This window comes from Limulus polyphemus, unplaced genomic scaffold (genome assembly GCF_000517525.1).
Source record: "Limulus polyphemus unplaced genomic scaffold, Limulus_polyphemus-2.1.2 Scaffold1743, whole genome shotgun sequence".
NCBI classification, from domain to species: Eukaryota; Metazoa; Arthropoda; class Merostomata; order Xiphosura; family Limulidae; genus Limulus; species Limulus polyphemus.
Genome location: NW_013667353.1, coordinates 203037 through 220419, shown reverse-complemented (window position 1 = coordinate 220419; position 17383 = coordinate 203037). Strand labels below are relative to the sequence as shown.

At 29.0% G+C, this 17383-nt stretch overlaps 1 protein-coding gene across 1 annotated transcript in view; it reads right to left on the bottom strand.

The window, feature by feature from the left end:
- Positions 1 to 396: 396 nt before the first annotated feature.
- Positions 397 to 17383, bottom strand: part of LOC106464789 (tyrosine-protein phosphatase 69D-like) — a gene marked incomplete at its 5' end in the record, with an annotated part of 195354 nt that continues 178367 nt past the window's right edge. Inside the window, 9 exons of the mRNA XM_013924947.2 lie at positions 397 to 1476; positions 8593 to 8728; positions 9689 to 9855; positions 12213 to 12335; positions 12718 to 12849; positions 13063 to 13139; positions 13520 to 13613; positions 13939 to 14088; positions 17076 to 17211. Coding sequence (XP_013780401.2) covers positions 1393 to 1476; positions 8593 to 8728; positions 9689 to 9855; positions 12213 to 12335; positions 12718 to 12849; positions 13063 to 13139; positions 13520 to 13613; positions 13939 to 14088; positions 17076 to 17211 — 1099 coding nt within the window. The remainder of the gene's footprint in view (positions 1477 to 8592; positions 8729 to 9688; positions 9856 to 12212; positions 12336 to 12717; positions 12850 to 13062; positions 13140 to 13519; positions 13614 to 13938; positions 14089 to 17075; positions 17212 to 17383) is intronic.

Sequence of the window (17383 nt, the reverse complement as noted above, 5' to 3'; positions counted from 1 at the left end):
ATATAGCTTAGTATACGGCCCCGAAACCCAAAAACCCCCAAACTGGCTAGCCTAATATCCCAAGCTTGCAGGATTAGGGGTCCTATGCCTGTACCATGTGCTTATAAATCCTTTGTTAATTTGCTATAATGTCTGCAGGTATACATTCTTTGTAATAACTGAAAAATCTGTACAAACCAGAATATGGCCCACATATTTTTAAAAACACACACACATAATGTATATATTCTATTTGTTAATATATCTTTGTCAGTGAAATTGTGACAAAGTACCTATTGCCATGAATCTATAAATATTCAGTTTTAATAAATCTGGTGAAAACAAAAATCATGCAATATGTTTGAAAAAAGATTATAAATAACTTCAAACTATAAATTTTATGATTTTTTTAAAGCATTTTAATTATAAATTTGTTGCAATAGATGAATAAAATTTTCTATTGTTATGTTAAAATTGGTAAAAGTCTTATAACCTAGTTTAAAACAAGACTGGGACCAGTTCTGATATGAATTTTATGATGAGAAAAACATTGGAAACTATATCATTATAATGTTTGTGGAGCATGTAGTTCTAATAAAATGGATTTGGAATGTATTTTGGAACAAAAAAAATTGACTCCAGGAACCATTATTTAATAATTTTAAAACTACTATGCCTGACATGTTTGAATTTAGGAGAAAATGGGGTACAAGACCTCAATAACTCCAGCTCACAAACAAAATCTTTGTTCAGACACCTCATCTACCAATTGATGTACTACAGTATATAACAACATATCATGTAACTAACAGTACAAGAAAACTATTCTGTTAATTTACTTTAGAACTTGAGATATGTAGAACACTTGTTTTGAAAGACAAAACAGTGAAACAGAAATGATTAAAATGGCAGACTTTTGTGTGTCCATCAATCACAGTATTAGTATCATAACAAACTTGAGACCTTCTTGAAACACTGTATAGACTGAATATAACAGAAGAAATAACACAACATTGATTTGTTTTCACAGCTAACCAGTAGAGAACATTACACATATTTATGTACAGATTTCACTGGGACTGGCTCAGTGATTCTTTACTAAAACTGTTTTGAAGTTTTTAAAGTTACCAACCAATTATTGTAAATCAAAACCACAGGATTACTGAGGTATGCACAAGTTTCTGAGTAAGTTCTTCCTTCTTTTTCCATGATTACACACATTCAAATGACAGCACTGACTTTGTTCTCACGTGGTTGATTTCTTTAGGCACTAACCGGTTGTTCTCTTGGCAAATTTTGCTTGAAACAGTACAAAACCATGCACCAAAGTTCTTTATGCAATCACTAAAGTACCAGAATAGCTATAGTGTTTCTAGTAATATCAACATGATATTGAATTAAAGTTGTTGATGTTCAGAGTGGAGTGTCTCCTACATCCAACAGTTTGTAATGATGCATGTAATCCAAAAGTCCCCGATAAAGGAAGTCATACTGGCCCTGGAAGCACAGAAACGAAAGCTCACATTTTCAAGATGACAGAGAAAACAAATTTGAAAAATATCTCAATGAGCAATTAGCACGTATTCCAGCTTTAGAATCCAGTTTCTGTCGGATTTACTTTGAAAACAGTTGTACAAATAATGACAACTTGTAAACATAAGCATTTTATTTATAAATAATTTATGTCTAAACTTTTTCTAATCATAAACCTTAAAAAAATATTTGAGGCACTGAACTGAATACAACTTTTTAGCTAACCACAAGTTACTGTACATTATCTGTTACTTGTGATACATTATCAATATTATCAATTTAATAATAAGAAACTATTCCAGTTTGTAGTCGAGACTAGATGATTGAAATCAAATTGAAAATTAAGAATAATACAACTTTAAAAAAATATTTTTTTAACTCAAATGATTTGAATATGCACTTTTATCAAGGAATTTAGACATCTGATATTATATACACATGTATAAATTACACAGAAAACTCATTGGCAATTATTCTAAACATATGATTCTTCTGCTGGATTGGTAGTGCCAAAGTACCCCAAATAATTAAGTTTTTTGGTTATTAGCAATGAAATAGCACTCTTGACTATCAGTATCCAAAATCTATTAAATAATGTGTATGTAAACAAAATATTTATGAGCTGAGAAACAATACAAATAGTAATAGAACAATAGCAATAGTATCAGCCTAGATACAATAGTTCTTATTCATGATAATGGACATTTTTATAAAATACTGTTTCTAGCCATTAAACAAAATACAGTTCTTTGCTATTTCGGTTTGGAGTAAGTAAGATTATGAGATCTCTTTGTACAATTTTTGATATATTTATGAGTAATAGGGTGTAAAAAAATCTATAGTGTAGATTCTTTTCAAGAATATAACTTATATTAAATTCCCATGAAACTCATTCACAAAAGTTCCATAGCTAATTTTGTTACAGTTTTGGAACATATGTAAAAAACATCAATACAAATAACTGCAATGACATATTGTAATACTACTGAATCTCTATCTAAAAATACCTAAAGATTTTGAAATGTTTCTTTTAATTTATGTTTCACTAGTGAAAATTAATTGGTTAGATAAATAAAAGAAATTATCCACTTTTTTGTTTTGAAACAACATGGCCTGACAAGGATAATATATTACATTAATAAACTATAATAAACAATTTCAATTATATGATGCATCTTGCATGTAACTGTAATTCCTTAATTTTTTTTTTCATTTTCATTTAATACTCCGTGATTTATCAGCATTTTCCTTTTTTGTCTTTCGACCTGGCATACAAGGCACACTACAGCAATTCTACATATTTTCTAACTACTGATTTATATAATAAAACAAATGTTAAAATATTCTGAAGCTTTTGACTGAGAATCTAATATAACAATCTAATATAACTTTAAATTACTCATCAGTTCCATGCACTCAGATATGTATGTTTCTTATAAGAGTTATTGTGCTTCCCTACAACTTTAAACAAATTACATGAAATAGCTAGGATTAATCCAATGCCCAGATACAATAAAAGTGCCTAGCTGCAAAGTATCACTCAGAGACTCTGGTGTTCGTTCAATTAAGCACTTCAAAATGTTCCACGAAAAATGGAATAAATATTAATCAATAAAATGGCTACTTTTTGAATTTGTAATACAAGCAAAAATACCTGTCCCCAGTGACAGGAAAAGTTTTTAAGTTAATCTATCATTATAAATTATTTCATGGACTTTAAAAAAAGTTAACTGTGTTGAACTCTGTTTCATTCAGAGCTCCACTGCGAAAAGTAATTGTTGAGCAATTCAGTCATGCTAAGTGCCACTCTACAATAACATATGGTAAATCTACATTTTCATTCTTTAAGTTATGTTACATTTTGAAATGTGAATGATAGGATGATTAATTTCTAACAATTTTGTGTAGAATATCCTGTTTGCAAAACAAAATTTGGCATCAACATTATTCATGCCTGTTCTCCCGCCATTTCAAAAGCAAATGTAGAACTTTGTCTGTGTGTGTGTGTGCAGCTTTTCAAACAACAGACAGTCAATTGCTCAGAAAAACAACACGGTTTGCAATATATATATATATAATATAATCTAGGTATCAAATGTTATGATGACAGCAGCATTTGTATGATTGGTATTATTCCAAGCTTGCATAAAGTTGAACATAAAGAGACTAAAGTTATACTATAATAAAAGTTACCAGTTTAATTTCATCCTTTAATGTTTCTGCATTACCATTAGATCTTGGTGATTAGTGGTATTTGCTTATCAATTAATCTAAAAAATGAAAAACATGGGGTTGTGCTAGCTTCATAAATTTGTGAACTGCTGAATTATTCTATCATGGTACTTGTACCTAGTTTATTATCCTAAGTTACTTTCAAATTACCCTTTGTATGATAGATATCTTTTAAAGGTTTGCCATTTAAGCATTTTGTGAAAATATATTTCAGCACAAAAGTTTTTTGAAGATAATCTGAACATTTCTCACCTGGAAAATGAATTGCTAATTTCACTAGAAGATCATGCAGTTGCCATTTTGTTTGATTTTTAATCCCCCACTGATCTTGTGTAAATCAAATAAATTAATAATTAAAAGATATTTTACTAACACCAATAATGTTTTTATTTAAAATATATCACAATTGCAATTAGAAATAATTAAATAGCCAGTTAGCTAACTTGTTTATGTACACTGTTTGCATAGGATAAACATAGAAATTATATTCTATAAATATTTGAGTCTCACAATATTTTACAATTGCCTACCATACCCACTAAACAGACAGCTTATCTGATCTGATGATGATTTAATTTCATTTGGTGAAAATAATAAATAAAAACAATTCATGTTTATAAACATTACAACTCACAAAAACTATAGTATATCTATTAAAAAAGTAAGAATTGTAATTCTAAACAAAGAACTAAACATAAAGATACCTTTACTAAGCCTTAAGCAACCTCGAGTTATGTGACCTTTTAGTTCCATATTGTATATGCACATATATTTATGTGTCTAGGTAAGCTATTTATACCTGATGATGATAAAACCTTCTCCTAATGTCGCACATTTGTAACTTTGTTAAACTTGTAATAGTTTTCTTTGTTACCTAATAAATCCCTCTAATTCATAAACAAAATGAACACTTACAGAAAAAATAAAAAACTCTTAAACCTGTATATTTACTCTACTATGACATGACAGTCAAATTTTTGCTCTATTCTATCATATTTAAGCTTTCTTAATAGCTTTTTTCAAAGCTGTATTTTATTAATAAATAGATCAAATTATCTGATGTGGCACCATAACAAGATGGCAACAAGGTCTGTATAAAGACTAAGGGAAATGCTTTAAAATTAAGAGAGGGGTTAATATATTTTCAAGGGTTGATAGGTTCTTAGCAAAAATAATCATTCTTTGAGATGGGCAAAAAAATTATTAAAAAAAAAAAATCAGGCAAAACTCTTCAGAGTTATACAAAAACAAAAATGTGAACTTTTTAAAAATTTTCTTCATGAATTATATTAAATAAGTGTCAGAAAATAAAATATTGATTATAAGATATTTTTGAAAATTGTTGAAATATAGTTAGAATTAACTTTTAAAACTTACGAAAAGCCAGAGGAAACCCAGTCTTTAGATTTCAGGTACAATGATTTAGAATTAAATTACTTTTTAATCCTAAACTTTGCACAGAAAATGCATCATGCACACAACTTACACAATTGCATTGTTTAATCTTTAGAAACAATGAAAGATTTATTCATTTATCAGTCACCTGTTGCAATAACATTGTGTACATTTTTCCATACTTGTTATTCATGACAATGGTGCTACAAATTGCATCTATGGTGACGTAACACTGTATTAGCCTACACAGATTATTCTTATAAAGTATGGTTGACACTCTCCATAATCATTGCTCATAGGTACTCAATCATATCTGTTAGTCAATGAAATCGAAATAGCTACTAAACAAACTTTTATTTAATTTTTAAATATATATAAACTGTTAGTTAATGTATTATTCATAACTAAAGAAAAATACAACATAGCATAAGTAATGATCAGGAAGGGAATCTGGTTTGAATAAGGTTCATACATTTACTGTAGTGTTAATATAATGAGGATAAATCACAATGTAAGAACAATGTCAGGACCCAAAGAGCCCTTGAAACTACTTTCTCCATCATTACATATGCTCAAGCTGCAGGCCATGATTACACACTATTCCCCAACACCCCAATTTCCAATGTAATAAGCTTCTGCAGAGAATAACTCAGTTAATCTTAGACCACATATCTTGACCAATTTTCACAAACCCTCTACTATATGTAGACTTCTAAGTACACTAATGGCACAAAAGACCATTAAAGCTACATTGGGAGATTTAACAGGTATGGTATGTAGTCAAATGAAACTGCTGGAATTCCAGCTTTTCGGGCCATCCTTTTTACAAAAACAGCTAGTAATTTAGAGATTTGTCTCATAATCCTTCATCAACTTTACCCTATAGTTATTAAATTGCTAAGAGTACCAAAAGAAAAACCCAGCTATGATGTAATGGGTTTATGAGCTTAAGGGTTTTCTTTGTAACCATAAGCTTTATTTTGCAGATGAAAGTTTTGGGTATGGTTTCAGAGCCCATAGTGTCCTAAACACTCTGCTGTGTGAGTTTCCCATTTTTATGGAGAACAGTTAAGGCTCTCCCTTTTCAAAATGTTGTGTCCTTTAGCTCTGTATTGTTTGACAATATCATTATGAGTATATCCTACTTAATATAGAGCTGTGACATACTTCTAAAGCCATGATAACAAAGCATTGTTGAATTGTCAGTAAATTCCAAAACACATCAACTATGGTGCTTTAAATTGTATCTTTGGTGACATACCAATGCATTAGCATATGCAAATCATTCTTATAGTGTGGTTGACTCTGTGTATGATGTCATGTGATCTTGGCCTCTGACCACTGATTAAGTCTTTCTAAGAGATAAAAGAATGCTCAACTACACAAAATATAAGAACATTAACCCTATCGAGACTGCAGAGGACTTTTCAGGTGTTAAGTGCACACCTACATATCAAATTTCAAAATTAAGTAAAAAATAATAATTCTGTTTCAACAATTTTTACTTCTAAAATCTGTAAAATTTATTTAACGTAATTGAAGAAAAAAATCAAAAAGAATTTTTGACTTTCATTTCTGTGCACCTAGCTCTCAGGAGTGTCAACTATAAACAACCCACCTGTCAGTTTGATTCAGAATTCTTTTGCACATGCCAAAACATAGGTTTATATATTTTAAGAAACTATCAACCTTTGAGAATATAATTCTCCATGTCTTAATTCTCAGCTGATTTTATTTCACTTTTAGTGGTTTTAATAGTACAGGACTTTGTTCCCACCCTTTATGATGTCATAGCATGTGGCCTGAACAATTACTAATGAAGTATAACTTTGAAAATAGCTAGAATGTCTGAATACAATTGGACAGTGCAAAACAAACTATTTATGTCATTGTAGAGCAAATAAAGTATTTAGAGCAGTAATTTACAGAATCTTGAAAGAGTGACTAGCAGGAAGTCTTGTAGCAGTGAATAAAGAAATCTAACTGGAAGTTTAGAAGACTTCGGAACAATCAAAGATCTGGGAACTTTTTTATAGTTTGTTTAAGTGATTCTTTTGTTCCTAAAAATATTGTCATGTTAAATCATATCTGTTTGAAAATTTTCATTTTCATTTATGATAAGCCATCAGGTAAAAATACTAAGGTTTAGCAAGTATGGTAGGCAAAGGCACAATATTCTGAATACTCAAGTTATTATTTACTGAATTTTATCGTTAAGTTTATTGTATTCATACAATGCACATAAATAAAAGTCATTTATTGAAAATAAACTATATTTATTAGAAATAAATTGATCTAAACCAAGAATATTGGTAGCAAAAAACACAATACCTAGCCTGACAAAGGTAATCCTAATGCTATTTTGATAATTCAAGTATAAGATCACCAGTAAAGTTGAAATGGACATCAACTGTCTAGTTCAGAGTGATACTTTTAGAGAAAGTCTTGGAAGACCAATCTACAAAAGTAGCTCAGTCAGGTAAAAAGGATGACATTTGAAAAACCTTCAGTCTTCATCCAAGCCAGTCGTTAACTTTACCATGGGAACTATATTCGTACTCTGAATGAAATTGAAATTTTACCATTGAGAACATACAATACCTCATTTGATAGATGAAAACCTTGACTTTCTATTGGGTATATGTAATATATAATGAAACGTAAGAGAGAATTGTCAACAAATTGTGAAAGACAGGATGTGACAGGTGGGTATGGCAGGAGGGGTCTGATTTTCTATTCGATAGCTCTGTAACCAAACAAAATTGAATGCTATAAAAATTGATTGTTTGTTTGAGCAATAACTATTTTATAGTGTATTTTATGTTTAATTTTGTACTTTTCAGGGGTGGTGGATAAAATAGGGATGATGACATGCTAGTGGAAATTCAGGATTGTGTTAAATATTGTCTTGTAGAATTAAGAACTTAAAACTTGTATACTATTAAAATATGGATTATTAGTTAAGATTTTATGCTATTCTAATTGGTATAATATAAACAAAAAGTAATTTAATAAAATTTTGAATGTAAGACACTAAAACCTTGCATCATGTGCAATAAAGATTACCTGGAGCGATAGGGTTAAGAAGCTTCTCAAAAACCTGCAAATAATTTATATATTGTTTCTAATAGCTCATATACTGCACAACTACATTTCTGCTGAAATCAGTGATATTGACTTACACATCTTGTGGGCATAAAAGCATATTCCCACAAGAACTTCAGAAACCCTGGAATTTCATACTCTGAAAACTTACAAAAAGAATCTTTCTTAGGTGAACCTAAACCACACAATATATATGCATGTATATATTATACAATTTGAATATGAAGTTTTCTTCAATAGTATCATTTCAAATATAATTAAAAGAATAAAGTTTGTTTTCCATCATAGCTACACTTTTTAAAAAAAATAAATACAAATATATAATTTCTTATAATAACTGGCACTTACAATTGTTTGGAGCATACATTGACGTTGAGAACGGGTGTGACGTGCAGCCTGGAAGACGTCAACTCTTCCTTCTAATTTCAACTGTTGGATAAGCACACTTAAAGTGACATAGATGCTACTTCTGTCTCCTCCTCCACTGAAAGCATAAAATATTACTTACTTCTTTAGTGTGGTAACATTTGTTTTTCTCTTTTTTTTTTCTAAGTAGGATATTAGAAATGATATTACATAACTTTTAAAATTACATTCAAATTATTACTAACATTCACTGAAAGAACATCTTAAAATGAAACTACTTAAAACCTGGTATAGTATTTTTTGCAATTACAAAAAACAAGGTAAAGTTATATAGCAATGATTCCTCAACCAGCTAAACGTTTTCATAATCAAATCTAATCCTGCATGAGTTAATAAAGATTAGCCATTGAAAAAATATTGTGTAAACTCAAACTCTTTTACACCAAATAAAATATGCAATTATTTTATCATGATGCATACTGTTTTTATACATGCATAAAAATTATTAATTTATAGAAAAAGCAGCAAATTTTATTATCACTATTATGAATATTTTAAAGTTCAGTAGATTGCGACTGAGGATTTTTTTTCCTCCATAAAATAATATGTGCAAAATAATAAACCAAGAAGTGACTTAGGATTTATTTCCTTGAGACACAAATTGTATACATTTTCATAAAGAGGTATTTCATTTTGAAAATTCTTGTGGAATAAAAAAATCAAAAGTACAAATAAAAGCTGGTTAATAAAGATAACTTATTTTGTTGGTATTCTTCATAAACTTAAAATTTTACACATTTCTTTTTCTTAATTGAACATATTCCGATGTAAAAAAAAAAGTTGTCACAAAAATTATTGCCATTCATCCATATTAAAACTACTTTTTTTTCAACCACCAGTGAAAAACTAAGGAAGTACTAAACCTTTCCAAGCAATAACCTATTCATTAATATCTGTCACTTTTTTAAATGCTGCATACAACTTGTAAAGAAATGGAACTACATCATTCAAGATATTTCTTCCAACACTGCTATAATTTCAATAACTAAGCATTCTGACATATCATTTTAAACCTTACCTGCAATGTACTGTGATGGGACTATTGTTAGAATCCAAAGTTTGAGTTAACTGTACTTCTTCTATCAACCCTATAAGGTTTAAAGTACTTTCTGGCACTGCACTTGAATTAGCTGAATCTGACCATTTCAGATATTGATAATGAGTGACAATATGGTTGTCGTTATTCTGTTAAAATTGTAAAAAAAAAGTTTAGATGACTTTACTACGTAAAACACTAAAAATAAGAAGCAACCAACAACACAAAATAGTGTCTTCATAGTTCATACACCATGAGTATTTAACTGAAATGCTAACCTTAATTTTAAAACTTATTTTCTGTTTTTATGATGAGCAAACTTTCTTCTATTTAGGACTTGTAAATATAACAAAAAATACTACATGGAGAGTACCATGCAGAAAAATATATTAGCATCATATGCAATCACATACCATCCATTTAACTCTTGCTACTTGGGCTCAGTTATTTTGACTAACCTTGCAACCACCAGGTAACCATGAAACTATACTTACTATAACTTTGAAAGTAGTAAATGTATCTTCATGAAATTTGGCAAACATTACAAGTTTTTGTACACAAAAAATCAATTTTTTAATTAAGTATTTTTATTAAAAAATTTTCTGTGAATTTATATGACCCAGACTCTAATTAGTCTAAGTGCAAGATGATTTTCATGTTAAGATAAACAATTCTTTTTTTCATATTTCAGTTTCCAAGTTTCATTTACATAATCTCCAGAACCTTTTAAATGAATATCAAAAGTTTTTTCAGTAAAACTATACTTTATCTGTTATTTTCTCTAACCTAACACTATGAGAAATCTGTCCATTTGACCTACCTTGCTATCACCACAAAAAATATTAAATAGATCTAAATTATCCTTTTTTCTTTCTAGAATGACTTCAAATTGTAACACAATATTACTATTGCTTATCCTAAACAGCATCAGGCTCATAATAATTTGCATTTATTATTATTTAATTTTACCGAGCTTTGAATTATTTCTAAGTACTAAACCCATGTACCAAGCTGTAAAGAACATGGCAAATGCATAGTTCAAGTTATGGTATTGAATTATGTAGCACACATGCAGACTTCACTGAGTAATTTTTATTTAACTTTTTTCCTTTATGTTTTCATATCAAACGTAATAAGTTCCTAATATTACATTTTAGTTACTTTTATAACAGTAAATTAAAATATACATAATAAACAATAAATTTTGTACTAACATCTGGTCTCTTGCTGTTAGTGGCCCCTGATTTTTTGTAAAAATGGTAGAAGTACATAAAATAAATTTGATCTATTTCAAATATGCAACTAAGAGCACAAAATAACAACACACACAAAGCATACAATGCCCTGTAATTATAATTTAACTGGCTTTCTAACTGAGGTATAATTGCCTTAAAATAATTCACACACTGTTGTCAGTATGAGTTAGCCGTTAAGGAAATCAGTAAAAATCAAAACCTTTTCTTTCTATTGGTTATAAACAATCCAAGTTCAAATGTAAGAGAGAATTCATGACATTCTGGTTTATATCTCCATAAATCAAGAAGATTGGAGGTTATAAAATTATACTATACATTAGTAATATCTATACTATAAATGAGTAATTTATTAAATTCAGGACACCATATAAGGGTGACGAGAAAATCAAAAATGGGCAATTCAGATTGAACAAGGTCACATGATACAGACAAGTAAAGACTGAAAGCAGTTTATATTAAATTTTAAATGTAACTCTGTAAAAAGTTGTTAAATGCACATCTTGACCTATCCATGTTTAGAGGGTCAAGACATTAAAACCTTACACAACTTAGTTTTACAGACATAAAATTGAAAAATGTTTTAGCAGTAATACGTATAAATACAACAACATACAGAGAAATCTCTCCTGTGGTGACAACATGCACTCGCCTGAATGTTGGGACAATTTTAAGCACTGAATATTGATACATAACCCTGAAACTTTGAGGTTTCTTTTATACAATAATTATCACTAACTCCTAGTCTGCTAATTCTTCTGAATTAGCAGGTTAATTCAAGAAAATAATAATTAATATATGGTGTAAAATAAATAAATAAATAATACAATGTTAAAAACCCTTTCCATAATTCCGATTTGTTGTGACACAAATAAAATTGATGAAAAATTAAACTTCACTAATTTAATCCCGTTCACACTGTAACAGTTGTTGTCAAGCAGTTTGTCAGTATGAATAGTTGTCTCAACCACTACTATACCTGTTGCTTTCCAGCCAGTATGAAGAGCCAGAACTGGATATAGCAGATATAATGTGGTTGAAATATTATTATGTACTCTTTTTTTACTTTCACTCAGAAGTTCTTAATAATCATTTACCAAACATTTAATAAAGAGATAAGACACAAACAACAAAAGTTTTGACTAAGCTTACAATTATTGTATAAACAAAGTTTTTAAAGGAAGTAAAAAAAAAAAAATTCATGTTTATCAAAATCATGGTAAAAAGAAAATACCTGTTAAAGTATATTTTACCTTGGTATTTGTTACAAGAAATTCTCGCTTGATGAATAAATCTGTTTTTACTTCTTTCTGGAATGTAACTTTGATGTAATCATACTCTTGTTCTTCAGATGGCCAATACTGTGGACAGTTTGTCTGAAAAAAAAAACAAAACAACAACAATGTATAACAAATTAGTTAGTCATTAAAAATATATTGATTATTTAATTAGTGTCTTTAGTATAATTTTTCTTGGTTTTTGGAACTGAACATTTACAGCACACAGTATATGGTTCATTAAGACAAGTACAGGATTTCGGACACTGACCATCAAAGGAGTCAGTAAACCAAATGTTTATAACAATAAAAAAGGTAGTCTTGGGTTAACATCTAGTTATATATATACACACACACATACATTTTTTAAATATACATATTTCTATTTTTCACAGAAAAAGCTATCAGTAAAACAGTTTCAATAACTTTGAGTTTTATTTCAATATGTTATTTATCCAATCTTTTAAACTTCTTAAATTACCTGTTCTTCTCCTAGGTCTGACAAAACCACAACAACTTTAATGTTATGCTCTTTGATCATCCTCCAGAATTCAGTTTGTGTATTTTCTAGAGGATCCTGAGTAACGATGAAGGATAACGATCGATCGTAGCCCTAAGGGTTAGACAAAAGTATTACAGAATCTTAATCTATTACTAAAAGTTTCAGGACTGTGACTATAATAGTTTACAAGGTAATAAGGGATAATACACATTTCTAATCAATAAGTCTGTCTGTTAATTTTACTTAGAAATAAAAATTGACTACAATAAAATTTAAATGTAATAACACATGGTTAGACAAAGCAAAAAGAATGTTAATTCTCACCTCAATGAAAGATGCATTAATGTAAGTACAGTGGTCTCTGGAAGCACTTGGGGGAAGTATTACACGATTTGTATCATCTGCACCAAATATTGTACATAATTAAATATATGTTCATAGCTAAGTAAACCAAATAAAAAATCAGCCTTATATTCATTATGCTCCCCAAAAAAGTTTTATTTCAATATAAGTCAGTACTATTTTACCAAATTATGAAAGTTTCAACAAATACTGACATTTATAAAATAAGAGAATAAAATAACAGTAAATACTCATAAAAGTATCATTTTATATGATCAGGGCACATTTATGGCTCAGAATATTTAGTTTTTAATACAATTATTAATTATTTTACTGATATTTAGACTCTTTCACAGAAAACCTTTGAGGAGTAAAATAAAGTTCTTAATAAAATATTCACTGTATAAAATACATTTCAAAACAAATGCTACAAACTTACAAGGTACAATAAAATTATATCTATTCTTGTTCAAATTAATATCCATTGTTCCAACACAAGAAGTCTTGGGATCCTCAATCACATCTCCAAGTTTCTAGGTAGGGGAAAAAAAGCATGAATTCTACAGATAATATCTTTATGTTTCGTTCATCTTTCTAATCAACTTATCAAAAGAATTTATGACATTCTAGCTTCAAGTCACAATTATATGAACTGAATGAAACATTAAGCATTTTCTATAAGTACTTGCTGAGAGAACAGAAAAGAAAATTTCAGAAACTACTAGATTAATCTCAAATTATTTCGACCTATCTCTCAATCAACAAATAAAAAATAATATATATATACGGATAAAACTTGTTTAGAAATTGACAAGACACACACATAATGTAATATACAGATCATTGTTGCTTCCTTACTTTGAATTCCAACTCTAATCCCGTATTTTCAGATATGCCCGTTTTTCCTTTCAGTAATGCATAATGATCCCTTAAGTGTCTCATCTCTATCTCAGTGTCACCAAACTGAGCATGCTCCATTAAAGCTCGATAAACAAAAATATACTGTTTCTGTGGGGTTGAATAGGAGACAAAAAAATTTAATATTTTCACCAAAATCCATATTCTGACTTGATCTAAATTCATAGTAATATATATATATATTAGAAATATTTAATGTTTTATCTACTGAAAAATATCATGTGCTGTGCTGTAACTGTGCACTATATTTTAGTAATTACTTTCTATGTGAGGCTTTAACTGTTTTGTGCATAAAATGTTGTGACTAAAGACCAAAACATGGGTAAAAAGAAACCTTAGCAAAAATTCATCTTGTTTAATATTATCTCTGTTGCACAAATTTTCTGCACATTACCACTCAATTTACACCAAGTGAGTTTAACAGTATTTTTAACTCTACAGTTGGGAGTATATGGTACAGAAATTAGTAGCTGTTTTGGTCATCACTATATCTGTCATATGATAAAAGGCACTAAAATTTTCTTTCAATGATAACATGGTAAATCAGTTTTAAAGCTTTTAAATAATACAACTTAATTAATCTGCAGAAACCCTGTTTTCATTGTTAAACTGATCAACAAATACAGGTAGAATGTCCAAAAATATGTTTACCCTAGTCTCAGTTGCAAAAATGTTTTTATGAAATGTTAATGTTATAGGGTTACTGTTGGTGTTAGAGTGATAAGAAAAAGAGGTCATCTGGAAATGTTATAAACCAATCAAAAGAGGACCAAAAAATAAGAAATATTTTTATATTATTTCATATGTGTAGAATGCCCAAGCTGGTAAAATTTCATATCTTATTTAGAGATAGTTGTAATATTACATCACAATAAGCCTGATAATAAATAAATCATTTCATTCTTTACTAGCCTAAAACTGCCTAACTGGCAGTGAGGCAACTGTTTTATACGCAGTGACCGATGGTACTCTTCCTACTCATTTGGGTCAGTAAACAATAACATGATATCTATGTCTTATTGTGATGTAATATTAAGTATATAAGCAAATATTGGCAACTAACATTTTATGTTAATAATAATAACAAAAGGTTATATTCAAAAGTAAAAATTGCTGTGCTGATGAAAAGAGCCAATTATTTAAACTCTCTCAACACAAGCTCGGTCAATTTGACAGACCATGTGACCTCTTTGTACTCTTTCAAAGTCTTTATAGATTTGATACTACTAACTTTCAATACAGTGTGTATATCTTCGTGAAATTTGGCAGACTTTCAGTAAACATTATAAGTCTTTCACATACAAAAAATCATGTTTTTTAGTGAAGTATTTCTAATAATTGGAAAAAAAGATTTGTCCTTGAATATATCAAGTATTTGTTTGAATAGTCCATGTGCAGTGATTTTCATGTTCAGTTTAAAAATACTTTTATTCATCTCAAAAATCTCAAATTTCATTTGTGTAATCTCTAAAACCTACTAAATACATTTCAAATGTTTGTTTTCAGTAAAACTTTATATTTTATCTGTTCTTTTCTCTACCCTAATTCTATATGAGGTTGGTCAATTTGACCAACCTTGTAACCACCATAAAAAAACAACAAAAAATCTAAATAAATCTATATTACCATTTTTTCTTTCTAGAATAACTTAAACTACATTCATTTATCTTAAGTAGCTTTAAACCCATAACAGTATACATTTATTTATAAGTAAATTTTATTGTTTTATTGCCCTTTGAACCTTGTCTAACTATTTGCACCATTATAAGTTGTAAATCACTTATGAAACATGTAGCTCAAGTTATGCTATAGAATTACATTACCCACGAGCTAATCTGAGCTGCTTATGTGCATGCCTCTTGAAATATTTTTATTTATTTTATCTGATCTTACCTTAACTAACCTAAATAGATCTCTGTTTTTACATTTTAGTTACTTTTATAATAAAAAATAAAGATGAAAAACAAGACCCACCATCCTTCCAGTGACTACAAAATTCAATGTAAATTACTCACTATAAAATCATCATTGCTCAGAAAAACCATAATTTTTTATAGCCTTCGATTTTGTTTGGTTACAGAGCTATCAAATAGAAAATCAGACCCCTCCTGCCACACCCACCTGTCACGTCCTCTCTTTCAGGATCTGTTAATAGTTCTCTCTTATGTTTAATTATATATATAACAAATAGAAAGCCAAGGTTTTCACCTATCAAATGACGTATTATATTACTTTGTGTTCTGAACAGATAATCATCAATTTCACTTGTAGTACATGCTTCATTCCCTTGAGAAACGTAATGACTAGCTTGGATGAATTTGTAACGGCTTTTGTCACATTGTTAGAAAGCCAGGAAAATTGTGTTAGAGAAAATTGTCTGCTTTTTGCGTGTTATTATTCTATGATCTTTGGTGCATTATTTAATTAAATAAAACTTGTATAATGCACTTCTACTATTAGTATAAAAAAGTAGGGTTAAGTGTCATTGGATAGTCAACAGCAAAAAAAGAACACTCGAGTAGGTAATTTATTTTTAAAATAGAGAAGAGAAGATACCTAGAGAAAATGTGTCGTGTGTCACACTAGGGAAAATTCTGTTTTTTTTTAAATATTGCTTTATAAAATTAAGAACTTAAACTTATATACCATTAAAATATGGATTATTAGCTAATATTTTATGCTATACTAATTTCTATAACATAAATAAAAAGTAGTATAATAAAATTTTGAATGTAAGACACTAAAATATTGTGTCATGTGCAGTAAAGGATACTTGTGATGATAGGGTTAAACAATTTAGTATCCATACATATTTAGTAGATAAAATTAAAATTTTAAGTAAAAGCTATAATTGCTTGTCCAAAATAAAATACCAATAAAATAAAATAAAAATTAATGGGGCATTTAGATTTTGTGGCTTTATGCTTTTTTGATAATTCCTACAGCTTATATTGAAAAAGAGATGAAAAAAACCTTATGGATCATCCAGCCTGATCAAATAAAAACAGAACAGTGTATAGAGTTACAAATTACTGACTAACATAAAGAAAGATATTTTTTACATGGTTTGAACTGACCAAAGACTGTACAAGGTAATTCCGTGAACGTCTGAGGTTAGAGATGCAGGCATATACATTGACCTGTCCTTCTTCATCCAATTCTTGTAAGAGAGTGTCTATAGCAACAAATGTTCCTGTTCTTCCTACTCCAGCACTGAAATGAAACACATTCAATAATACAAGTTAAGCACAGAGGGAAAAAAAAAAAACTCAAGAAAAGTATTGAATAATAAGTATATATGAAGCAAATGTTCAACACCCAAATGAAGTTATCATAGTTGCTATTATAATCTCTACAAGTTGGACTGAGTTCTTAAAATGTGAAG